Raw genomic sequence first — 27,961 nt, 5'->3', positions numbered from 1 at the left:
AAAACAGGTGCAACTAGTCTCCCTACTTTCCATCACATTATTCTGTATGGCTGAAGACACAATCAGTGAAAACTTTTATGCTATCTCCTCTCTCAATCTTGCATAATTTTCCAAATCATTTAAAATAAAAATTGAGAAGAATGGTGTTCTTAAAAGTATGTTTTCAGAATTTTTACAATTAGTCTATGAATTTGTCTACGCATGGGAGACCTGGTAGACTTCTCTGGGGAATCTCCGAGGATACAAATAATAATGAATTATGGGAAATTTACAGTGCTGTGCAAGTTATTAAACACAACTTACAGTTTCTTGTTGATTGACGACTTCATTGGAATCCATATACACAGTACACAGTCTGAATATGCCAAGTGGTGATTCACTGGGGAAATACTTGTATTCTATTTCAGCGATGTCCTCTGATGTCATTCTAGCTATGTTATCCTGCATATGGATGAAAACACATGAAAGCTATATACAATAAAGTTGTATGTTTGTGGAAAAGTCAAATCATTCATTGTTCTCTCTCTTGAGTTTATGTTTCACAATCTATCAGTTGAATACAGCCATATCCTCTTCTGCAGGGACATTACAGCCCATAAGCTGTATCTTTTTGCATTTTTAGCTCACATTTGATATATACCAAACAGAGCTTGTATGGTAAGTCGGTGGCCTCTGTATGTGTATGTATGTACATGTATTAATGTAACGCACTCGTTTGATTATAAGGAGTATAATACTCAAGTATAAGACCCTCCACCACTTTTAAAGGATTTTGCTATATATCCCTGTATAAGACTCCTCCCTGGTAAGTTTAAAAGGCCAAAAAATCACACAACTCGAAAATTGATGATAGTATGACTTCAAAGATTACATAATTAGTTGCTAACTGACCAACTAAAGATTTCCAAGAGCCTTAACTTGCACATTAATCGAACCACGGTAGTTGTATCAGATTTCCAATTGACACGCTCAAGGTTGTGTGGTCTGGTCTGTGTTTTAGCCTATGAAGAGCTGTAATGGAAATACTACTAGTTGTGCAGGGTGTGTAAGCATGAGCATGGTGTTTAAATTATTTAATGGTTGAAATTTCCTTTTTGACCATTGAAGAAAATCACTAAAGATGCTCAATAATTTGAGATTGACATTCCTATAATGGACAACAGGCAAAACTTATTTTTTTTCCATACGGTACTTTTATTTCTGTAACCTTCCGTTGGTAACCTTCTGTGGCCCCTGCTCCAAATAATAGAATAGTCCAATGGCTACCCAACTGGGCTGCATGCTGATCCAAATGTGTGCTGCCATTTTATCCAAGGGATTATTGTTTGAAGCTAACAGTTTTTCACTGTGGATGAATTCTTACCGTTGACAACCAAGAAATTCATTGCCAAGTAATTTTTTTACCTGACACTGACTTAGATTCACAGAAAGGTTGGTTGTTTTTACTTGCAGCAAATGCATGTATACACCATGTTAACTTATGCCAATCAGGTAATACATGATCGACTTTCTGTTTTGAATTTTCTCCGACTTTCAAGGATTGTTTCAAGCTTTAATTTCACCACATCATCATTTGGTTAGCCAGAGATTATTTCAGCAGTAGACTTTTGAAAAGCGATAAAGAGGGCATCTCAGTTAGGTTGGGAAATCATCGCTAGATCGCTTTGATTTTTTTATCTCTGTAGGAATGGTTGCCTGTCAATGTACATGTATTCAATCACATGTATGTTTGACTTTTGTGAGTTTTCGAGAATAGTTCATCAGATCTTGCCCAGGTAAGCTTTTGTACATTCTGACAAAGAGTATGTGAAGGTCGAGAGTTATGCTGAATTGACATGAATAAATTAGCATAAATTGGTGGAAAACATGGGGTGGCTCGATTATAAGACCCCTTAATTATAAGACCTCTATTTATTATGTTGCTGATCTTGGGTTTTACAATCGGACGAATACGGTACGTATGTATGTATGTATGTATGTATGTATGTATGTGTATGCAGATGTATGTCTGTCCACATCGTGGTTTAAAGGTTTCACCCCCAGTTCCCTGTATACAGGTCCAACTTTACCATAGAAAACAATGGATTTGGGACAAACCATGGTGGTGAAAGGGTTAAAGGTCTGGTGAAATCAACCTGTACTGCTGAGCTATTTAGCTTCCGGGTGACAATATTGCTACACTCGCAACAAAATTTCTACATAAAAGTATGCGCGAGTGCTATTTTTTCATATTTCTATGCGCAGGGTCGATTCGGGGTCAATTCGCTAAACTTAGGCCACGCCCTTAGTTTGGTCATGGTTGGTACACTCTGACGTCACAACGCTGATCATTTACATCAAATAGCAGTCCCAACGCCACCCTTATCTTTCCTTTTTTAGCTCACATTGGTTTATGTATATACCGGTATACCAAAGAGTGCTTACCTTATTTGGTAAATCAGTCTCATTTGCATCTCTTTTGTATGTCTGTGTGTATGTATGTATGTATGTATGTATGAATGTATATCCAGATCAAAAACTCTAAAACTACAGCACCTATAATCTTGGTATTTGGTATACAGGTGCACACAGGGGTGGAGATGTTTGTTCACATGAACATGTTAATGTCAAAAGTATGGAAATGCGGTAAAAAAAGGGAAAATCCAGCAAATTGCTAAACCTCTGTAACCATAGGCCAGATTTGGTTGAAACTTGGTATTCAGGTTCTTTATGGTGACTTTATTTAGATTTGTTTAAATTGTGGTGAAATTTTCATAGTTGTATTTTTGGGCCCCATGCTGGGTGGACATGACTTAAGACATTCAAGGTAGGGTAAGTGGTTATACAAGGGGGTTTGAGGTACTGCTTTCTGCTCATTACCACTGCAGTAGCAATGATGCACACTCAAACCCGTATTCGCTTAACACCAATGTGGGCACCGCCAGCGATCATCTGGAACATCGTTGCAGCAAGGAAAGGTGAAAAGAAGCCAGCAGCAATGCGGCTTATTATAGAAGCTGTCCAGTATGTGGAAAGAGTGGTAAGTAAGGTCGATGAAGAAGACCGTTTGACTTTAAAATGAATCCTGCAGAGATGAAACTTGCGATGTCAGCAACATTGAGGACAAACCTATTCTGCACACAACCAACAGCCAATTTACCTTCACTAAGTTACATAAGCAGATGGAGCAGAGCTCGACACAAGGTCAAATCATCCACTTGCCCGAAGGACTGGTAGCAGTTCATTTTTAGTAGTCCTAAATGAAATCTACTAGTCCTGCTCAAGCAAAGCCAAATGTTGTGTATATGACCTTACATCCTCCTACTTTTTGTCGCAAAGGTTTTTGAACCCAGTAAGGGGCCGTCGATAATAAAAGCTGACGCACAAGAAACGTAATTCCTTCGTTTTACTTGAAACCCCCTCCCTCCCCCCTCAAAACGAAAGTTCTTATGCGTAATCAATTTCGTATTATGATGCCGTTTCTGACAAACCCACACGCATCTCTCCGATCCCCACGCCCATGAAAAGATACACGGTAGGGCACATTTAATAACCCTCCACTTAATGCGTTTCACTTTTTAAGACAGAACATTTTAATGTATTTCACACGTAGGAAAATGTGTTTCACATACATGTTTCACGTTGAAAAAAACATAGTTTTTATTTCACATTCATGTCTTTTCGTTGTCTTTTCTGTCTCTGTATTTTGTGATCATTGTTCTCGATGAACGCGAAGGTAGTTTTGTGTTCTCGCTGGAAAATCACACCTTGAAATCAATAGAAAATCCTTATGCGATTTTTGACGCACACAAAACGAAATGAGCTTTTACCCCCTCCCCCCTCCTCCTCCCAGCGCAACTGGATTTAAAATATGACTCTAACAAATGAACATCGCACAAGGAAGCTGCCATCTTTATAAGTAGCGTAATAATGACAGACAGTTATATGTAAACGATCATCTTGTTGACGGCAGCAGTAGATTTTTTTGTGCTCCAGGGAATGAGCGCCAAACCATTCTTTTGACACTTACCTGCATGAGGTGTGACACATATTTGCATAATGAATTTGTACACCTCCTGTCATCCTGTCAATTGTACTTCAGTTTGTGAAACCCTGAGCAGGTACAAATTAGAAGATGAAATCGTCTGAACACTGCTGTATTTCTTGTCGTTGTTCACTTTCAGGATCAAGAAGCTAATAAGTGTACTGTGTGGACTCTTCAGGGAGTGTTGAAACCTATAGCTGAATCCACTGTGTAAAGTGTTAAATATTTTGGTAAGTATTCAAACCACTTTGTTTCTTTACCTTAAAGCCCCTGTAGCTGTAACTCTTGAAATTTGTCAACCTGAAAAAGGCTTTCTATTTTCTCTGGTTTTCTTTAAATTCTAAAGATTTAAAGGATATAGCGGGACAAGTAAATTTAAATTTTAAGCGTTATTTTGATTTTCCGCCATTTTTAAAAATTGGTAATATTACAAAGAAAACAGCATATGGTATCCCAGTGGAAAACATTTAGCACTATGCATTATATTGGACTACTCTGTTGTTTCTGTGAAGATTCCAATGCATATGTGCACTGCGTACTGTGTTTTTGCTTTATTTGCATGAGGGCGCCATTTTATGTTTGGGCAAACATTTATTATTTATCTTGCTCAAAATTGCACATGTAGTCCCAGTGGACAGTTTATTCTACCTGTATAAACACCCCTCAATGAGTACATTCCCATGAACTTGTTTTAGTTTGGAAGTAAAATCACAAAAATAATGCTAAAAGATACAGCTATCGGGCCTTTAAATTGCATTATGTTTGCCTCTTAACCTTAACCCTTTTCCTGCCAAGTTCATGTTTCACCATAGTATTGACTAAAAGTTTTGCCTGTGTGATATGTTAGTGAATGTTACGTATGGTGAAAAGTGTTGACCTTTGGTAAGTATTCAAAGCACTGTTTTCAACTAACGCAACCATATCTGTCACTTTGCTCGTAACTACTGCTATGGTTTGTAAATCCTTTGAGTAATACATGTATAATCTTTATACAAAAGTTGAGTAAATTAGGCCTCTTCCCCACCGTCCCGAGAAGATTATTGGAGAAAAAAATATGCAAAAACAGAAGGTAAGGCCGCGTTCAAAAAAAATGGTTAGGGGGGGCTGGAGGAATCGCGATTGAAATCTTATTTTTTTTCAGATCCCCCCTCGATACCCTCAAAAATTTTCAAGTCCCCCCCCTCAATACCCTCAAAAATTTTCAAGTCCCCCCCCCCAAAAAAAAATTACCATGTAGCCGCATATTTATTAGGAATGCACGCAGAGTAAAAAAAACATGTAATGTGTCGTTCTGCACGCAAATGTTCAACATATACCTAGGGCAAGTTCTTAAATTGATTCATTTTTAAATGCATCAGTGAACTTTTTGGATTTCTCAGTCTAAGCCCACTTGAGTTTATCCAACTCTGGCCAGTTCAATGGCACCAGCTGAAAAGCACACAAAATGACAATCATGAGAGAGTATGAAAATTGTGTATTCCTAGCTACGTTTAACCAAATTGTGAAAAAATGAGCACAGTGACCTACCGAAAATTTTTTTCTCAAAAGTACAAGACATATACAACTTAGATGCCACTTATAAAATGTTTTACAAAATTGACAATACTGGAGGGTTAAAATATTCCATGAAATTAAGGTTTTAATCTCAGAAATTTTGGGTGTAATAATGGCAAATTTGATAAAAAATAAAAGATTCCATTTAGTCACACATTTTTCCATTTAAATTAGAGTCTTTACTGTTCAAAGTTTTACTTTTGTGTTATTGGTACAATGAGATGTGAAAATTTCATTCACTGCATGAACTTGAAATGAATGGTTTATATATTGATTTTAAGTGATTTTAGAAAAACTGACTTTTCATCGTACATTTGTATAAGATCAAGTATGGTGACCCCATCTTTTTCTCTAATATTTGCCTGATTGTTCTCATATGCCAGAATTCAAAAATCCATGGTAACTGTTAGTCCCCTAGTCTTCTATGTGTTGCTGTCTGGCTGGATCTTGTGTACAAGTAGATGTATGTTTCACTGTCAATTGAGTGTCCTATGACCGAAACTCTTCTTAAACTACATCAGAGTCAGAGCTACATGTATCACTGTCACTGCCAGTTTGTAGTAGCAGGGCAGTAGTTGTATTAGCTTTTTATTTTGACAATATTTTTGTTCAGTTTATACAATTGTGTTCTTGTTCTACTCCCTACAGAATGTTGAGCTATCCAGTATTCAGCTTGCCAACACAGCCTACGTGTACCGTGCATTTGCATCATTCAATTATCACCAATATTTAGACAAACAGGCTTTGTTGACAAACTGAATATTGTGTTTTTCATCAGCATGCTGTAGAGAGACACCAAGAAACTGTGTTTGATACATTGCATAGAAATATTGAAAAATTATCAACAGTTGTAGCTCCTGCCCCATTACAAGGCAAACTTGTTCTACGAAAATTTAATGGCATTTTTACATTTTTAGACTTTTTCGAGATTAAAGACATAAAATATGACAAAACGGTTCTAGATTTTGTTTAATTGTTACTAACATTAGAACCATTGGATGACATCAAAATGTTGGGAGTCAAAATATTTTCAGGTCCCCCCCCCTATAGGCAGAGCAAAACTTTCAAGTCCCCCCCCTCGACTACCCCAAAAAATTTCGAATCCCCCCCTGAATTCCTCCAGCCCCCCCCCTCACCACTTTTTTTGAATGCGGCATAAGCCATGCCATGATGGAGAGAAACTTGCAAAAGCAGAATTAGACCGATTAAAGCAGACTATCAAAGACCTAGAAGAAGAAAATGAGGTGTTGAAAAAGCCAATAGCGACATTGCCACCCTATTTGATGAGTCAACACACGGATTCCATGCAGAAATACACGTGTGTGTGTATACTCCTTACTTCAAAATCATGTGCCCGCCAAACATGTCGGCGCCGTTATCGAAGCCTGCCTGAAACTTGTTGGCAAAACACCAAACCAAACTCCATCACCATCAACTGTCAACAAGCGGAATATAGAACGGACACTCATTGCATATCAGCAATTAGCCCAAGACTTCAGCACAAAATCACACACTACATTACATACAGATGAATCCTCCAAATATGGAAAACAGTATGGTGCATATGCAGCTCGCAATGACCAGGGAATTTACCATGTACTCGACCTACGGGACCTTGCCACCAAGTCAGCACAACACACACTCCACACCCTCAAACTCATCCTTGACGATATAGACCAGGTAGCCAATTCAACAGCCAGTACCACATCACAGCAAATTCTCTGCAACATCCAAAACACCATGAGTGACCGTGTCTCAACAGAAACAAAATTCAACCAACTTCTTGAAGATTATCAGTGTTACCAAATGTCATTCCCAACTATGAAAACCTTGATGAAGCAAGCCAATCTGCAGTAAACAAATTAAATAACTTTTTCTATGGTCTCCACACATTGGTGCACATGGCAGACGTCAGCCAGAAAGCGTTCCTTCAAGCGGAAAAGGGTCATTTCAACAACAACATCCCAACAGCTATCACACAGTACCATCATCCGAATGAACCTGGCACACTCAGATTAATCCGCACATCCTGCAAAGCCTTTGCCAGGAGAGGAGATGATAAAATGTGAAAGCAATGCCAATACCGGGTGCCAATATCATTCATGAGCGTGATGTTTGCAAACTTACTTCCTCACTTCAACGCTAACTACAAGATGACATCGGCTGCATGCCGCACAGTGTGGTACATCTTGTTTTGCTTTCCATGCATGACTTCCTACAAGACAATCAGATGCATTCTCTTCCACTTTCCCCGTTCCGAGGAAACCGGTTCAATATACTGTTTGCAAATGTTGGACACATCTTCTTCCTCAAGACCAAGATGAGAGAATATTTGGACAAAGCAGGCACAGAAGGAAATAGACTGTTAGTTTCAGTTCACCATGACCTCAACACACCATTCTTTATCGCCACCACTTTGGCACACCATCGAAGATTCACACATTGCCATTTCTGAAGTTGACACATACTATACTCAGCTTTACTTTTATTTGTGGGAAATTTCCACAGATTTAGAAGAATTCATCCAAGGTAAACGTCAACTGTTCAACACTGTCCTAGTCAAGGATGATGCAATTCTGCACAGCCTCCTTCAGCCATCTGAGTATGATACACAAGCCACAGTTATACTCACCATCATCATACCAGCCCTAGCCAATCTTGTTAAGCGTCATTTCAAAGATTTCCTTCCACTTGGCAAGTATACCGACATGTCCGAAAGCATGGCTACAGCAATGAAAAGCGTCGACAAACATAACAAAGAACCAGAACGGATGTTTGCCTACTTCGACCATCTCTTATCAGTGAAACCAAACATAACCACACTTGCATCTGAATCGTATCTCATGTTTACAATAAATTGCACAGACCAATGGCTACAAAATAAAAGTCCGAAAGACTTGGAAGAAATAGTCATCAAGGCCAGGCGAGGAGTTAAAGAGGAATGGCAAAAATTTCATGAAAGAGAAAATGAGATCCACACAATCCGTACAGCCGGACAACAGGAACTCTTTCAGAAACGTCAACAAGCTGAACACAACCACTTACAAGCTATGGAAAAACAGACCCAGGATATAGTTTATTATGACCTCTGGCAAACACCACAGCAAGTAGACGTCCACCTATCATCGCTGCCAAATAAATCTACCAAAGTAGAAGCCATAAAAGCTCAACTGAGATTCCAAAAGAACATGCTAAAACAATCATCAAAGACCCCCAAGATATACAATTTCAGAAAACAAGCACCTACATGTACTCAACCAAATAAATGAATCAATCTGACTATTGAAGAACTTGCGACAAACCTCACAATCCTGATTGAAGAAGCAGGTATAACAGCAACACCACCTGATGGCTCAGACATCCTGGTAGGAAAGCGAGTTAAACATAGGTTTAAAAGATGAGCTAGATGTACATACATGGTACACTGGAAAAGTGTGTTGTTCTGTACGTGGTCTAATCATTTTGGTAAAATGATTATAAAACAGTGATATAAGTTGTATACTAAATGTGACATGCAATAACCCATAAATCATGTAATAAAGGTAAGTAACACATGCACATAATGACACATTTCACACATTTTTTCTTCCCATTATGTGTATTGCACACATATACATGTAATACAGCAGCACTTAAAATTACACGGTAATCATTTCACCCAATTTGTAAAGGCAGACTTGCTGTAACTTTGAGTGAATGTAATAAACATTTTTGTTCTGTGTATTAACACGACATTGATTTTTGAGGCCATAAAACTGCAAGATACTGCATTTGCCAGGTATTAGATACAGGCTGTCTTGACAAACTGAAGACATTTTGAAATCTTTAGGTAGACGGCAACAATGTGTGATTGATACACAGAACATAAATATTGATGTCATAATCCAAAGATAAAACTTCTGTCATTTGAAAATCATTGTGTGTTGTAGGAAAGTGTGTGTGTGTGTGTGTTTGGATGATACTATAATCACTATCTTTTTTCTTTCAGGTGCCTTCATACAAAGTGTGGTACAACATTACATATGACAATGACAAGTCTGAAGATGGATCAGCCATAGTTTACACTTACAAACTGTAGGACGATCTTGCTGAAGGTGATCTTGAAATAATTGTTTAGGTAAGAAACATGGTATAATTATGTTAAACTAATACAGGGAAACCTTTGTAACCCAAACACATCCCTGATTGTGATAATGAGATTCTGCAATGAACTTACCTATATGCTGCATTTTGTGAGTCTTTTTTTGGAAAGGTGCCGTTTTAAAAACACCTCAAATTTGTATCAAAAATCTAATTGTGTCACAAATCCATTGTTTTTTCCAAAAAAATTAGGTTTTTCCGTTTTTTTTCTAAATTTTATCAATTATGGGGCTGTGAAATGTTAATTTCCTAATTTTCTTAGTCATTTAGTATCACATTTGCAAATTTTTTGTACAATTGGTTCTCCCAGGTGTTATGATTATTTAGCACTATACATGTTTTTTGTAACTAATTTGCATATCAATAGGCGGCCATTTTGGAAAGTTGGCAGAATGTCCCTCCCAAAAGTACATATCACTGTACACCGGCCATTTTGACTCTAACTCGTTACTTTTTCCATAGGTCTTTCTACTTTCACAACCAAGGAGAAATTTTGGTCAAAAACCTCTGTGTAGATTTCAAGTATTTTACCTACTAGTGGGCAAGCGCTTATGTCGAGCCCTGTGGAGAACAACATCGGGGGATGTGTTTTGCTATATGATGAAATTTCTGCATTGTATGATCAGCTTGAGCACCGGTCTGGTGGATCCCAGTGTGATAGGAAAATTTCCTCAGCCTCAACAGAAGGCACAGTTGGAACCGATTCGGCAAAGCAAGCGGAAGAGACCCATTGAATTATACAGATATGTTTTGTTGTTTTTTGAATACTAAGCTAACAGGGCTTGAGACAAGTGTATGTCATTTTAATCACATACAAATGAGTACATTTACAGGTAGTTTGCCTCATAAGAAGTGTAACAGAACAGCATTTCATTGTGTCATTCTGTCTATTTCATTTCATTGTGTCATTCTGTCTATTTCAGGATTCCTGCAGCCCACCATAGCCATCACCATGCTCAATGTCGACAACTTCAATGGGCTTAATGACCGGCATTTAGGCAATACATGTCCTAAGCAGCAGAAAACCCACTTCAACGAACTTAAGCCACCATCGGAAGACTTAGGCGACATACTATTGAAAATATGACGAGGGCATGAGGGACCTAAGACATACACTATAAGCAAAGACGCAAAAGAGTTGTTTATCCAGTTTAACGACAGCATTGAGGATAGGATGGAAGAAGTAATTATTCATTGTAAAATACTGAGTGTGTTTTCATCATATACAATTTGTCTTAGGCAACAAAAACTAGTTGGAACAGTAGATGATAATATTTATTTCTCATAATGCTCTGCAGTGTTATGGATGGTTTACATTCATACTTCTACAGCTGCAGTAGCAATGATGCACACTCAATCCCATATTTGCCTAACACCAATGTGGGCACCGCCAGCCATCATCAGCAAGGAAAGGTGAAAGGAAGTCAGCAGCAATGAGGCTTATTATAGAAGCTGTCCAGCATGTCGAAAGAGTGGTAAGCAAGGTCGATGAAGAAGACCGTTTGACTCTAAAATGAATCCAGCAGAGAGGAAACTTGTGATGTCAGCAACATTGAGGACAAACCTATTCTGCACACAACCAACAGCCAATTTACCTTCACTATAAAGTTACATAAGCAGACCGAGAACAACAACCGGGATGTGTTTTGCTGTATGATGAAATCGCTGCATTGTACGATCAGCTTGAGCACCAGTCTGGCGGATCCCGTTGTGATAGGAAAATTTTCCTCAGCCTAAACGGAGGGCACAGTTGGAACCGATCCAGCAAAGCAAGCAGAAGCTCCACAATGGAACAGACCTATTTGAATTATACAGGTATGTTGTATTTTTGAATACTAATCTAACAGGGCTTGAGACAGGTGTATGTCATTTTAATCACGTACGAATGAGTACAATAGCTATTTATGGGTAGTTTGCCTCATAAGAAGTGTAACAGAACAGCATTTCATTGTGTCATTCTGTCTATTTCAGGATTCCTGCAGCACACCATAGTCATCGCTATGCTCAATGTCAATGACTTCGACGGGTTTAATGACCGGCATTTAGGCATTATATGTTCTAAGCGGCAAAAAAAACTTCAATGAACTTCAACTCTCACAGGAAGACCTGCTTAACTTAGGAGACATACTATTGAAAAAATGACAAGACATGAGGAACCAAAGACCTTCCAGACCTTCACTTAAGAAGCAAAAGAGTTGTTTATCCATTTTTACGACAGCATCAAGGATAGGATGAAAGAGGTAATTATTCATTGTAAAATACTGAGTGTGTTTTCATTGTATACAGTCTAAGGCAACAAAAACTAGTTGGAACAGTAGACAATATCATTTATTTCTCATAATGCTCTGCAGTGCTATGGATGGTTGACATTCATACTTCTTACATATACCGCAATATGTCGGCATGTTTTTCTTGTTATGAAAATGTGTCAGGAACTTTGTAGGTACCTATGTTAAAAGCAAATAAAATGCACCAAGTGTCTTCACAAAATATGCAAATACTTAGCCAGTGTTAGGCAAAAAAATATGCATGACGTCATTAAAAGCCAGAACAACTACCAATTCTAACAATCCGGATCCAGGCCATTCCCCACATGGCACATTGTGACCATTGCCCTTACTTGTCCTATGCACGCACTGCTTGTTTATTCTTACCATCACATACTAACGCAATATGCACACCTTGCACGACATTCAATATTGAGATCTGCTTGTATCGCTGTTATCAGTTATAGGTGACATGACCCACCTTTCAAAGGTCACTTGCTGCCCTTTCAAGCCCCTGTGATTTATCAAAACCATTTCTTTGTGTTTTTAGGCGTTACAGTGGCACATTTTTGTGACAATTCTCAGTGAACAAGAAAATGTGTTTATTACATATTTAAGCAATAAAGCACATCCAGCGATGGTATACCATGAGATTTTGACCAGTTCACAACATATATGCAAGAACGACAGCGAGTGCATATATGAAGTGAACTGGTCAAAATCGAATGGTATACCGTCGCTGGGTGTGATTTATTGCTATTATATCATAACAGTATATTGAAATTCTTGCATAGAACGTCCAAAATGGATTTTTGCTCTTGCCGAGAGCTCGCGCGTGTGCCAGCCGTGGTATATTGACAATATACCATGGTTCTTTTCGCGTCTTGACCAATGGATCGCTGCAGTTGCGCCATCAATATACTGGTATGATATAATACACAATTTATCTCCTGTTACAGAAAGATATTTTGTCAATTCATAAAATGTTTACACATCTACAGCAATAGCTGCGATAATTGTAGTCCATGGGCCATGCGCCGGCTTTTTCTGTCGTGTTGGCTGTGTAGTGCTGGGCATGCTACAATTATAGCAGTTACTATAATCAGCATAACTGTGTTGTGTCTTTATTGTGCAGGACACGATTCAAATAACCAATTTCTGATAGTGAAACGGTGAACTGCAGGTGATAAATACAGAAAGAATAATCTATTTCACAAAGGATATATCAAATTGCATGTCCTTCTCACTTGGTGGCATATGGGTTGTACTATAAGAAAAAGATCCTACTTGCTTCTGTTGGATCTCTTTCTTAATTTTACAGATTCATAACAGTACATAAAGAATTCGATGGAGGACTGAACCTGAAGCTGAAAACATAAACGTATAAACGAGCAACCTCAGCATTTAGCTTGATGACTGATGTCACAAATAACTTACGATAATTTTTATTTCACTTTGAAGTGGATATCTCATGTGTCTGATACACCAGGCTGTGAAGAGGGTTATGTATCCATTGACGGCAATGAGAAATTATCCTGGCTGATGTGTTCTACTCCCAAACTGAGCATCAAGTGTACTGCATTCATGCCGAATGTACTACAGTGTTGTGTTATGTCACCAGTGACCGGTGGTAAATATCAACACGCATCTAAGTATTGCAAGATGCATGACAGCATTTGAACACGAACAAGAAAGGAGGAAGACATCAGAGGATGAAACAGCTCAGCCAGCAGACAAAGATGACACTCCCCAAACCCCAATAGTACTCAAAATATCAATGGAGTTCATGTGTGTATCAAACACTGTCACTGAATATGCAGGGAATCTGCCAGATAATGATGCACATGATATATTTGTTGGATGTAAAAGGAAATCAAACATAGACAGATTCTACAACCAAAATGCTGGTATTTTGGTGATCGTTCGTCCTTGTGGGATAATATTGATTTTTTTGTTAAAACATACGAAATTTTCATATCTTCAATGAAGTACATGATGAACAATTTCACAGGGATGTTCTGTACGCTATAAATGTAAGTAAAAGTTATCTTCTTTTCTTGTTGGAAAATAATGAGAGCATGGCAAGATAGCATAACTAGCTCTGTGCCATTTTATAATCCTAATTCTTGACACAATATTCACAGGAAAGAGATTGATACCGCTAAAAGGTAAAAGTTCAATGATGAACCATACCTAGGATTATGATAAGCATGAAACCATATGTCTCTATGTGAGAAGTGTTGAAAGGCGAGGTAAAACTAGTATTACAGAGAAATCACCTCACGTTTTCACAAGTAAGGCCATTTAAATAAAATTCTTTGTTTGCCATCCTTGGATTTTTGAAAACCCTACGAGCCAGCCAGGGAAAAAACAAACACAGACAAAAAATACAAGTGCATCAACATAAACTCAATTTTTATTTGTTTTCTTTTGGAAAAATAATATTTTTATTTTAATAGTGTTAGTGTTGTGTTTGTTTTCTTAATTTTCTCTGAAAACCTACCAGCACGTGGACGGCAAACAAAGAATTTTATTTAAAGCGCCTAATATCTTGATTCATAATACATTTAATGGAAAACACACCTGTTCTTCAACCTTCTGAAATATCTCTGTAAGTTTTGGTATGGTGACATCTTCTGTGTAACTGTCACCATGGCGATCATACTCCAGTGCAAACTCTTCAGCCGTGTCAGGTGATAGATGTATCATATGAGATGGTAACCATGGCAAGAAACGACCTTTTTCCTGTGAATAGGATAATGAAAGTAAACGTTTGAGTACCCCATTTCAGGCAGTTATTGGTTGAAGAAGCAAACCAATGAGTTTATGTATCTTTATAAATGGCTGATGGTGAGTTTAATATCTTTTTCGGTCATAAAAAATATGGTATTATATATAACAAAGTGTTACGGCACGGTCCACAGTTCACAGGATGCTGCTTTTCTGTTCATGTTATCATGGTATTCTGTTTGTTATTATGATACTAGTATCTTCTTGAACAAACAAAAATCACTGTATTAAAAAGACTGGTAGATTTTTTGATCTTCAAACATTCTTGCATCTATTTGTTGACCAAAATTTTGATTCAGACATTTTCCTCGCGCTCATATTCAACTCAATTTTTTCCAAAAATAGAAGATAATACTATCAGTTCCAATCTTCCTGACAATATTGAAACTTGTCTATGTGTTCAAATTTAGCCACATTTTCAAACCATACAACAGATGGCGAATTCTGCAATGCAATCTTTGGTACAGTGGACTGATGGCATAAGTGATGAAGAAAAGGATAAATAATACTTACCAGACAGTCTAGTAACCAGGTAACCTTGACAACATCATACTCATTACATCTGTAACCAAATGATAATGCAGAATTTACATCCTGTGACAAAGTCTATGCTTTTTAAGTTTACTGAACCACTTCAAGATATGATCCTTTTTTGAGCAAAATTTCACATTATTCTGTTGCTTTTAAGAACAATCTTTATTGGAATAGGTAGTTATTGACTAAACCAAAATATGATTCAAAAGTTTACACTTGAAATTCAGCAATTTGAAAAAGAAAGATTTAGAATTTTGATAAGTCTAACATATCGTTACAGTCAAGAAATACTAGGAGCAGATGGGAGATATGAGATGGGGCAGGAATCTTTTATTACTTGTCCAGCAGCAGTTGTCCAGTAAGAAATTGTGAATAGTCCTGGCAAGGCAACTGTCTTATTGGCCATTTGGTGCACATTTTATGAACAATTAACAAACAATTATGTATTTAATATCCGACACACATTTGTCCTCTCACAAAAAACAACACATTTTTTTCCGGCAACAAAATTTCTTTTTTGGATGGTTGGCATATTTTTATGCATTATCGGTTTAGTATTTAACATGGTCCATGGAGGGACCATGTTATCACGCATCTGATACATTTTTGTTGAGTCTGACAGTCAGTCGTAACTAATCATGACAAGAATGCCATTCAGTTTTGTGTCAACAACCGATACATCTCAATAACCAACACATCCATAGAATGCATGATGATCTCAGTGGCAGTCACTGTACCTGATGATATTTTGGACTCTAACAGCAACTCTATCAGCCAGGACACAGTATGTCTCTGACCCTGGATTCTGTACAATCTCCCCGCCATGCTCTACGATCTTCTTTTCAAGAGTGCTTTTGGAGTGACCTGGTGGACCGTTTACCACACACAGCTCTCTACCTTCAAACATTTTGGAAACCTGTTGAAAAGAAAGCACAAGATGACTTGAATCCATGATGCTTCTCACAAAAAACTTCATCTGATTTCTCCTGAACTTATATTTATGATAAGGATGGTTTTCATCAATATACCATGTGTGATATAATTTCCCTTTCTGGTTATACCTGAAAGTTTTATCCTGGATCCAATAAATTTGCGATTGAAATATCAAAACAGATCTGAAATGAGAAGATTCAAGGTTATTCCTCTGTAGAGCGCAGAGAAAATAGTATCACATATCAATCATTGTTTGAAACCATTTTCTGCTTATTTGTCACCTATTGTCCTATTTACCAATTGGTCATTTGGAACATTAATTTGATGAATGATTGACAAATGATAACTTATTTGACATCAGACACTGTTTTCATGTAAAAAATTTGAATACCGTCAATGACGCTGTACCTTCTCTAATGTGTGGCCAGGTCAGGTAATTGGTTGTTGGCATGGAGTTGTTGGTAAATAGTTGACAATGTAGGGGCATGAGGTGGGATATGGACCCAAAGAACCCAAAAGATGATTAAATACATCAATCAAAAAAATTCTAAGCTACAGTATAAACTGCCTAAAGATAGTTCAATGTGGAAAAAAAGTTAAATAATTCAGAAATAAGAATTAACAGTCCAAAATAGTAATGACGCACTTCCCTACTGACCTGAGTGCATGTGAAATACACAACCTGGCATCTGTAACCAAGTGATCATTTTAAGTCACTTTTAACTGTTTTTAATGGATTTTCCAAAGAGTCATGTGGAAATGATGAAAAACGCTTATCTGGTCTTGTGTTTGTATAACCTCATGGCTGATAATTGTCATAGTGTTGAAAATAATTGAAAGTGAAGAAATTACTGTTTTTGATAGGCATATTTTCCTTGAAATACATGACCGCGTAAAGAATACCGTACTCGTCCGAGTATAAGCCCTGTTCGTGTATAAGCCCCCTACTGATTTCAGAGGATTTTAGAAAATGCATTACATCCGTGTATAAGCCCCTACCCTAGTGTAACTCAAATACAGAAAGGTTAGGAGAGTATATTTGGTCATTTAACTTTTTAAAAATACTTTTAGATAATAAAGAAACTATTAAAAGATGTTAAAACAATGGGAAACTGGAGTTCCCTTGACAGCATCGTAAGGAAAATGACACGTTTTTCCAGTACTATCTTGATTCTTTGACCCTGCTCACCCCCGTCGCCTAAATAGAAAAGTCCCACTCACGTCTGCCATTGTTTATTTTCATTCACGGCCACGATGTTTTCATGCTCAAACATCTCGAAACATGCAGTTTCTTTTGTTTGAAGCAATTATCCTTTCATTTGTGAAGACATTTCCTGGTGACTATTACAATTTTCACTGCTATGTTGTTGTTTTCACAAGATGTAGACAGTTTGATACTGGAATATTGAGTTGCCTTTCCGTGTAGGCAATGCATGCCTGTTCACATTACTGTTGATCAGCTGCATACACATTGTCTTTGTTTCAAGTTTGGGTTTTTTTTCGACGCTGAAATTTCACCAAAATGTCACTTCTGTATTCAGAGATTGTACAATCAATTTCTTTGGATGTGTAAGTCGATTTGAAAGCGATAGAAAGATCGAGTGGTGTTGAAAAAAATCGTGCATAAAATTAGCATAAATTAAGCGTCCATGCCAGATAACATGGGGTTGCTCGAGTATAAGCCCCTCCCCTAGTTTTGCCGTCGTTTTGTGTTGCCGAACTGGGGGCTTATACTTGGACGAGTACGGTATATGCTAAAAGTGTTAAAGAGTAAATTTCTTTTCAAAAAATAATTTGATCTGTGACCAAAGGATTTTTATGCTTTGAGTTTACAAATTCAAACATTGCAATTTGTTCAATCATCTTGTGCAGTGCAAAATTTATAAAATGACTGAAAAACAAAAAAAATAGTGACAATGTCACTGGTCGCTCCCATATAGTTATCAAAACAAGCTAAAATCAAGCTAAAAGATTTTATCACAAATAGAAACAAATCCCCCAATAAAATAAAATTATGCAAATTTCACCAGAATTTGATCAAATCTTACTGACGTCACCCGTAAAAACCTCTATACTAAGTTTCAACTCAATCGGACGTGTGGTTTCAGAGTTAAAAAAAAATTTTTGATCAAAAATGAAAAAAATAGCCAAACAATGCAAATATGCAAAGTTCACCACGATTTGCCCAGATTTGGGAAAGGTCACTCCTATGCACTTCCATACCAAGTTTCAAATCAATCAGACTTGTGGTTTCAGAGAAGAAGATTTTTTGACCAAAAATGGGAGAAAATTACAAAAAAATTCATGAAAAATAGCAAGTCCAAGATACTGACCCAAGATGTGCACAATCATTTCAGGTCAGCCCAAAGTGCTTACATGCTAATTTTTCATCTAATCTGCTCAGTGGCTATTGAGATTTTCAATAAAATGTAAACTTGTAAACATATATACATATGGCTATGGGAGCTAACAAGCGACCCAATGGTCGACAGAGCTCTGCTGTGTTATGTAGAGAGCAACGTTTTGTGACATATGTATTGATGAAGAAGGTTGAGATCTTTGATAGCTCATTTCAGGATGGCCTGACCTAAAATGGCAAAATTAGCTGCAAAAATACAAAATGATGATTTCCTCATAATTATGTATAAAAATGTATACCAAATATCAAAGCTATCACATGAGTAACTTTTGAGAAACAAATATTTTGACCAAAAACGGCAAAAACTGACCAAAAAATACAAAAATTGAAGATTTCATCAAATTTCACTATATCACACTAAGAGAACCCCCAGGAACCTGTATACCAAATATCAAAGGCATCAGACAAGTAGTTTTTGAGAAACACATTTTTTGACCAAAAATGGCAAAAATTGCACCAAAAATATAAAATTGCAGATTTCATCATATATTCTGTATATCATATTTAGTTTATCTGTAGGAACCTGTATACCAAATATCAAAGCTGTCAGACGAGCGGTTTTGATGAAATAAATTTTTGACCAAAAATGACAAAAAAATTCCTTAAAAATACAGATTTGCTTATTTCATCACAATTTGAACAAATCCAAGTTGGGTTATCCCTAGGGACCTGTATACCAAATATCAAAGCTGTCAGACGAGCGGTTTTGATGAAATAAATTTTTGACCAAAAATGACAAAAAATTCCTTAAAAATACAGATTTGCTTATTTCATTACAATTTGAACAAATCCAAGTTGGGTTATCCCTAGGGACCTGTATACCAAATATCAAAGCTGTCAGACAAGTGGTTTTGATGAAATAAATTTTTGACCAAAATGACAAAAAAATTCCTTAAAAATACAGATTTGTTTATTTCATTACAATTTGAACAAATCCAAGTTGGGTTATCCCTAGGGACCTGTATACCAAATATCAAAGCTGTCAGACAAGCGGTTTTGATGAAATAAATTTTTGACCAAAAATGACAAAAAAATTCCTTAAAAATACAGATTTGCTTATTTCATTACAATTTGAACAAATCCAAGTTGGGTTATCCCTAGGGACCTGTATACCAAATATCAAAGCTGTCAGACAAGCGGTTTTGATGAAATAAATTTTTGACCAAAAATGACAAAAAAATTCCTTAAAAATACAGATTTGCATATTTCATCACAATTTGAACAAATCCAAGTTGGGTTATCCCTAGGGACCTGTATACCAAATATCAAAGCTGTCTGACCAGCGGTTATGAAGAAGAAGATTTTTTACCCAAAACGCCTTTTTTGGCACTAATTTGCATATTTTTGGCAATGACAACTTCATTTGAACAAAATCTCATCTACAGCCCATCATCCATGTACACACCAAATATCAAGATGAAATGTGCAGCGGTTTTGGAGTTTTTGATGTTGACGGACAGACATACAGACATACAGACATACAGACACACAGACATACAGACATACAGACATACATACATACAGACATTTCCCTAGCCTATAAGAATAGCTTCCATTGCCATATATACATATGGCTATGGGAGCTAAAAATTGGCAGAATTACAGTCTTTGTGATGTAAAATTATGGGTTGACATCACGATAATTGTTAATCTGTTCGAAGTACTACTATACTATAATTTATAAAAAAAAAGTTCACGATAACATATTGTCAGCAATGTAGTGTTAATTTGACTTTACATCAAAATATGCCTTTGCTGGATACCAAATATATAGGGCGAAATATTAAAATCAGCCATGTTCAGCAAAATCCACACAACAGCATTGATCCTTTTCTAATTTGATTTGATTTGCTTATGTTATCCTTGTATGACAGTCAGTACAATATGGAACTTGAACACAACACAGTGAATAAGTATGCTGTAAATGAAATGGTGTGGCTGCATCCACATGCAGCAATAGGAGTGCCTTTGTCTCTCACCCCTCATTTCCAACCTGTCCCATCCCTGAAAAATAGTTTTGTCTAATATTTATGATGTTAATAATTTCTGTATTTGTTAAATGTGCGCATCTCAAAAACTTTTGATCATAAACATTTTCATTGTTTTTATAGCTGACCAGTCAGTTAACCTGTTTATTTTGAATATTTGCGCATTTTTTCTCAGTATTTGACATTTTCAGAATACCTTCTTATTCAGTTTGTCATTTTCTAAAAGTTTAAATGCTCCATTGTGTGGTCAAGCTTTCCACAAGCATCAAATGTGGTACTTCATATAGGAAGGTCTGCCTCTAGAGGGCGGGCATCATGAAAAGTGTTTGTTGGTTATTTTCTCCACATAAACTTCTGATTGTACTGTAAACATTGAACATGGCCAACGTCCGATTTTCCTGTCTAAAATTTTCACTCATTTTCGTTCATATGACTCTGAAACTCCAGGAAACGATTGGGAAGAAAGGGTTATCTTGAAATATTGAGGTACTCGCTGATATTTTGCAAAATTAAATGAGAAAAAATGCAAGGAAAATGCCGACAGGCTTACACAATGACAGTTTTCAGACTCGGAGGCATATGATCATCTCTGCAGATTATGCAACAGGCCCATATCACGTGAGGCCATGAGGGGATATCCACGCAACTCAGTACCAAACACTAGTGCTAACAGAGTGAGCAAACACAAAGTGAGTACCCCTAACGTCAGCTCAGTAGTCTGTAATAGATCGTAGTCAACTAAGAAACCTTGGAGAAAGGCTTAACACTGTGGCTATGCCGCTAAGTCCCTTTTGATTTTTGTCACAGCTCAAAATCGTACTCCCACACCTCAACCTGAGCCATGAACACCCCCACCAGTTTATGATATGACCCATCACAATAGCATGACGTCAACGGATCTTGACAGACGGAAGTCTTGACAGACGGAAGTAGTTGACAGCAGCAAACTGGTTTTAACTCTAATACCTTCTCTGTCTATAAATAGACATGAGAAGGTAAAAATTGAATACTTTTTTAAACAATAATTTACCTGTTTGACATTAGACACATCTGCAGCTTTGAACTGCGATGCAATACCGATTACTTTCTGTGGTCTGGTCATAACACGAGTTTTCTTTTTCTTAGGTTCACTGGTTTCATCTAGGTCCATTTGACGCTTGGCAAGCTTTCCACCTCCAAGCTTGGAAAATAATCCAAAGAATTTAAGTAAACAAACTTTCTGAGTTGATTTAAACAAAACACACATCTTTGCCATATACACAGAGACATACGTACATACTGACTCAAATATCAACACTGGAATTGTTGAGTGTTTGATAAAATGCCAACTGGTGGTAGGAACAATACACAAAGACACTGATATTTGACAATTGTTATGGCACCTCAAATGTGAATTTTGTATGCTACAGCAAATACCCAATGCAAAAACTCTAGTGAGGAACATACATAAAATTCATCATAGCAATTTGTTCATACAAAATCGTAAAAAAGGAAACCATAAATTATGAAACACTGCCTTTTCCAAAAAAATCTGTCAAATTAGGAGTTACTGACACTTTTGTCATAAATGATAATCTTTGAATTGAAGAAATGCCATACATTACATTTATTAAAATAGTGAGTTCAGAAATATTGACAAATGAGTAAAAATGGAAGTTTTTTGCACAAAGATTCATGCAGGCAATAAAAATTTGACTGTACCTAAAGTAATACAACTCTTACAATGTGTATTTGACATATTACCTCTCTCAATTTTTCCATTTCTTCCACTGTCATACACTGATGCCATTCCTTGTCATCACGCACTTTCTCCAAACGTGGAAACCTCAAAGTACATCCTGTTTTGAATCTGCAGTAATGGAAGACAACAGAGTACAAACAATGAAATTCACAATTTGGCAACTAGATGAGTTGCTAGCATAGCAACATGATTTCAGGTCATTAAACTGGCCCTTGTTTAGTGAAATCATCACTCTGACAACTGTCAATAAATCAGTTTTACAAGCCTAAAGCCTGCATCTTTCACAGCTACATGTATGAGACAAAAATATATTAGATTGGTCAAAATTACATGTAGATCCTATAAGTCTCAAGACATTGAACCTCATGATATAATATGAGCTAAAAATGAGACTATTACATGACAACTGGTAAAGCCTAAAATAATTGTGAATAACATTTCTTTTTCCTGTTACACACCTGATACTTTTGTTGAGGCAACACAGTTGCACCTACTTGTGTGAGGACCAAAAATAAAGTGGGTTTTTGCATTTTTTTAACTTTCATTGTTTTAAATATTTCATTGTACTTACTGCTTTGACTTTGTAATTTCTGCTGCTTTGATTTGAACCACAAATGATTTGGATGGTTCAATCCATAAGTCAGGTTTTTCCTGAAGGAAAAAAAAAAAGATTTCTGTTTAGATTGGTGGAAATTTTCAGCACCCATAATTCCCTTCAGGCAATCACTATCAAATTGAGAGGAGGGTACTTATTACAGCTACTATGGGTGATTATGAGTAACAAAGTATGAACTGACAGAGTGACCATACCAATTCCACAATCCAAAAGCACCATTTTATAATCGATGTGAAACTACTCCTCAATAAATAACATCAAGAAGTTCCAGTAAATAAAGCAAAAGACTTTAAGTTTGTACCCCATGTTGTCTACCAGAGACTATGCTTCTTCGTCTTTTCATGGATGATCTTTCATATACTTTTTCCTTTGATACAAAGCAAATTTTTTAACAATCACAACAAAACCACTGATACCTGGAAATAATTAACGATGGAAAGTAAGACACAAGAAATCATCGTTCTATCTGATCTCTAATTGGCAAATTCATTGATAACATCAAATTATCAGTGTCTTCACATAAGTGAATCAATGTGCATCTCATTGTTCAAGAAATGTCATGTAATTTGATTGGTTAATCAATGAATCAGCCAACAAGACTGAAATTAGAATACATATCTTATATGCAAACTGAACATGTCATAGAGGGTCTAACATTACCTTGTTTCCAGATGCCAAAACAATGTGTCTTGGAGGTTTCCTTTCATCAAATTTCTTCAGAAATGGAGACAACTTACGATTGAAATCGTGTAACTCTTTCAAAGTGTACCCGGATCCAACCTAATAATTCAAATATTGATGCAATGAGACTGGCCTGTTTACGATCATTTTGTCATTTGGAACCTTGAATTGAGTTCATGGTTATAAATCGATATTTCAAGATTTCCTGTCATACTGACTTTACAAAAATTACAGACATCTGTTCATTATTTACTAACGGATTAACTTTTTTATCTACATACTCATCAACTTCTTACAAATGAAAAAAAAGGAAATATTCACTAGAAAAATAGACTAATTTCAAAAATCTTGGCATTACATAATATATTGACTTTAGCATGTACAAAAAAGTTCAAAAGTTGAACACTGTCATTGTAAACGTCTTAGTCACAAGTTTCTTCATTATATCATTCACAAAATCTTGACGTATGCCGTGTTGGTGTAATAGAATAAACATGAGTGTTACATGTATAATATGCTGACATGTATAATAGTTGTAAGTGAAAACTTTTCCAAATTCATCAAACACAGAAGGTTAAATAGCTTGTTCCTGAATTTCTATATGTACAGAGGGATGGCTTACCCGACAAAATGAGTGAAAAGTGGACGGTTTATCACCAGGCTCATCTGGAGATACTGCCAATGCGAGGAGAAACTGCGACACCATTTGACGACGACTCTGAAATTTCAAGACAGACACAAGTTAACTAAGTTCACATCTGGCTTATAGTGTTTCCGCATAAAAACACAACAATATAGTTCTAAAACCATTCTCTGGATTTGAAGGATGACAATTTACAGTATTGTCTTGCATTCTCTCTTTTGAAGAGTCACTTGACCAACAGGGATAAAGTGAAATGGAAGAATGTAATGGCAGCCACCAATTACAAGGTTATAGAAACTGTGTACAAGATGTCATAATGGATGACCTAGTAATATATTTACCAATGTGTATCATGAGACAGAACATGTCATACGCAAGTACAGCCAATGACAGCAGTTAAAGATTTGACTTGCAGTGCTGAGTAGAGTCAGTATAGGCTATGGTGCCAACCCCAAACCACTACTATGTTTATTGTAATTGAGAATAAATGGCCAAATGCATGGCAACCATGGAGGAGAATGAGAGGACTTTAGAAGCAAGAACAAGAGCAGAAATGTGGATAGGGAAATGACGGAGAATGACATCAGTGTATGACAGTGGAAGAAATGAAAAAAGACAGGAATATGAGATGACTCCAGATCAAGAAGGTGAGAAAGTCAGTGTTCATATGGCCAGGTGAAGCCAAAGCTATGATGCCAAAGGTCATGAAAGAGAGAAAGTCAAAGGTCATGCAGTAGAGTGAAGCTGGTGACTGTAAAAACTGATGTAAGCATGAATGAGTGAATGAAGGAAGACACCTTATTTTCAGTATTAATTCTGATGATAAATTAAGGTCATAATCTTGATAATATAGCCTTTATTCAGAGGCAACAAATATGAAGCTGCAATTTATGCAGATAACTATTGCCTGAATCATATTTTACACGATTATGGTACTTCTATTATTAATAGGAGTTTGAAAAGATTACTTACTCCTTGGCCATAGTATGCACCAACTATCAGCAAATCCAGTTCATCCATTAAATCATTAACATATTCTGGTTTGACCTTCAGCCACCCACTTCCTGTGAACACAGATGATGACAGTGAAAACATTATGGTACAAAGGAATTATGAAATATTTTAATCTTTGTTGAACTGAATTTTAACAGCAGTGAAGCATTCATAAACACCTTATGAAAATAAAATGATGAAATTTAGCTGTAAAAGGCTCTCAGTACAAAAGTTAGTCATTTGTTTATCAATTCTTACGCAATCACATTGTATTCTGGGGAAAAGCTAGACTTCAGCTAAGGAAAGCTGGGAAAAATAGTTGAACTTGATAAGTAAATGTTGATGATGTACACTTGATCTGATACAGCACTGTTCAATATAGGTGAATATCATTACACAAGTTTAGCACACATGTTTGATAACTGTATTGCGCCTAGAGAATCTGATCTTGTTTCTGGCGCATAAGTAAATCAAGGTTTCATTATGTTTTTAACTGCCTCTGTATCAGACACCAGTGACAGGTCACTTGACAGATATGACATATACATGCCATAATCACAAAAGTAAAAGTTTCCTTTTAACTTCACTCACCTTTCCGTTTGTCAGGTTTATACGGAGCTGTAGGCTGTTTGATAACTATGCCTTCTTCTCTCCGTTCAATTGCATCATTCAATGCCTGAATAACATCTTCTCTGAAATCAGTCAGGTACACATACAGTCAGTATAAAACAAAATTCCAGTCTTTGCAAAATCTCACCAGAGTTCAATATTCAATGTACCAGTTGGTTACAAACCACATGCAATAAAGTCGAGCCTTGCATGGCTGAGGTATCTGTGCTGCAATAGCAAATTTAATAACTCGCATAAAGATCTCAAAACTGTAGATGGACACATTATTTTTTTTCTGTATTGGTAATGTTTGTCCTTTAATTACTATCATCATGCAAGATATCATAAAGTCGTGTATTGTGCGGAAAATTGTGCAGTACTATTGTTGTCCATATGCATCTGTATGTAAGAAACTATTCACCCCTCTCTAGTCACATGGATTAACTGATTTACTTTTGGTCGGGGAGTGTGGAGGGGGGGGGGGGGGGGGGTTGAGCCTGAAATGATGTCTCAGTATTAGTATGCCCTCTACACCAATATGACATACTGGGCTCAAGAGACTTCTCTATGACTGTAGAAAATTGTACATCAAACAGATGTACAGATATTGGGGTAGGGGAGTTTAACTCACAAAAATGTTAACAATTTCCAAATTTGAGTCTAAGAGGTCAGGGATTTGTATATTAGACTGCTCTACAAAGGATTGATTTGTATGCTATTGTCAAAATTTTCTTCTCAGAATTGAATAAAAGCAGAACTTTTCATATAATGATGTTCAAACTTTTAATTATGACAAAATAACTTGGCAGATGTTGTCCTACCTTGTTGATGCATCCTTTCTTGGAACAAGATACAGCCTGCCAGGGACTGGATCAAAAACTCTGAAAAGATGAAACAAAATGTATCTTTACTGGAGAAAAATGTCTGCAGACATTATTTATATTTGAATGGGAGTCATAAATATTGGAGTCATGAATGACTAACAGTGAACAAACTGAAATTATTGTATCTCATGAAATGTGCAAATTTTTGTGAATAATGATAATGATGATGATGACTAGTACAAAGTCATTACTCATACCGGTATAATGACAGGTTTAGTTGTTTCATTTGTACTTTGAAAATTCAAATAATGAGGGAAACTTACAGTGGATGTTGTCAATAGCTTACTACTACTGTTTTACCAGTAACATCCTGAACACAGTGTTAGTGCAGGGAACAGGATGACATTACCAAGAATAATTGTGGAATGTTGATGGGTTGTACACTATATTGATAGGTTTACATCAACTGTTCTAACAATGCTTGCCTTTTCACAACCTTACCTCTGTAAGTACTGTAATCTTTCATGAAGTGGATAGTTTGCCAGATTCTTATCATTGAACAGTAGGCAGTCAAATACACAAAAACAGGTTTGCAGAGCTGAAATGTAAGTCAAATCATATAAATTGATCTTTGATCAGGATATAAACTTCACATAATATGGATTGACATGACAAAAATCTACAATATTTTATAACTTGAAGCCTGCTGTATCAGTCAATAGTACTGCAAATGATCATGGTCTAAGTCTCTGTACAAGGCATTGAAAAATTGAAGTTTTTTATCATCTCAAGAAATTTATCTTTTATTGCATGTTTTGTTACTCCTTTCCATTTGATCAAAATTAGCTTTTTTCTTGAATTTTTTGTTGAGAAATGAACGCTACAGTGGATTCTTTGACAATATTGAAGCTATCACGTGACCTAGCAAATCTTGGAAATAATATTTGAATTTTACTCAAGTTTATGAAATAATATTGGATAGTTTTTCAAGGGCGTAAATATTGTATGAAAGAGACAAAATTGTTGTTTCAGTAATTGTTATATAGACAAAAAGTAAAATACATTGTTACTGTAAAACCAACCCAAACAGATGTTGGCTCATGATATGACAGTAAACTTTTACATTTTCACCCCTGATTCTCTTTAAACAGGTCTACAATCATATTTCTAGAAATTCCTAAATTTACTCAAGGAGATTGTGAGTA

General features: G+C 36.4%; 1 protein-coding gene across 1 annotated transcript in view; it reads right to left on the bottom strand.

Moving 5' to 3' along the window:
* Positions 1–27,961, bottom strand: part of LOC139143295 (DNA ligase 4-like) — a 40,987-nt gene that overhangs the window by 4,390 nt on the left and 8,636 nt on the right. The window contains exons 12-24 of the mRNA XM_070713521.1: positions 27,258–27,354; positions 26,754–26,813; positions 25,915–26,015; positions 25,303–25,394; positions 24,310–24,405; positions 23,667–23,786; positions 22,962–23,041; positions 22,393–22,498; positions 21,680–21,829; positions 16,047–16,225; positions 15,289–15,337; positions 14,569–14,730; positions 304–441 (exon numbers count right to left, since the gene is read on the bottom strand). Of these exons, the coding sequence (XP_070569622.1) occupies positions 304–441; positions 14,569–14,730; positions 15,289–15,337; positions 16,047–16,225; positions 21,680–21,829; positions 22,393–22,498; positions 22,962–23,041; positions 23,667–23,786; positions 24,310–24,405; positions 25,303–25,394; positions 25,915–26,015; positions 26,754–26,813; positions 27,258–27,354 (1,430 nt within the window). The remainder of the gene's footprint in view (positions 1–303; positions 442–14,568; positions 14,731–15,288; positions 15,338–16,046; positions 16,226–21,679; positions 21,830–22,392; positions 22,499–22,961; positions 23,042–23,666; positions 23,787–24,309; positions 24,406–25,302; positions 25,395–25,914; positions 26,016–26,753; positions 26,814–27,257; positions 27,355–27,961) is intronic.

The sequence above is a fragment of the Ptychodera flava genome, chromosome 11 (genome assembly GCF_041260155.1).
Source record: "Ptychodera flava strain L36383 chromosome 11, AS_Pfla_20210202, whole genome shotgun sequence".
Taxonomy (NCBI): domain Eukaryota; kingdom Metazoa; phylum Hemichordata; class Enteropneusta; family Ptychoderidae; genus Ptychodera; species Ptychodera flava.
Note: the sequence above shows the minus strand (reverse complement) of the source record. Positions and strands in the feature narration are given on the sequence as shown.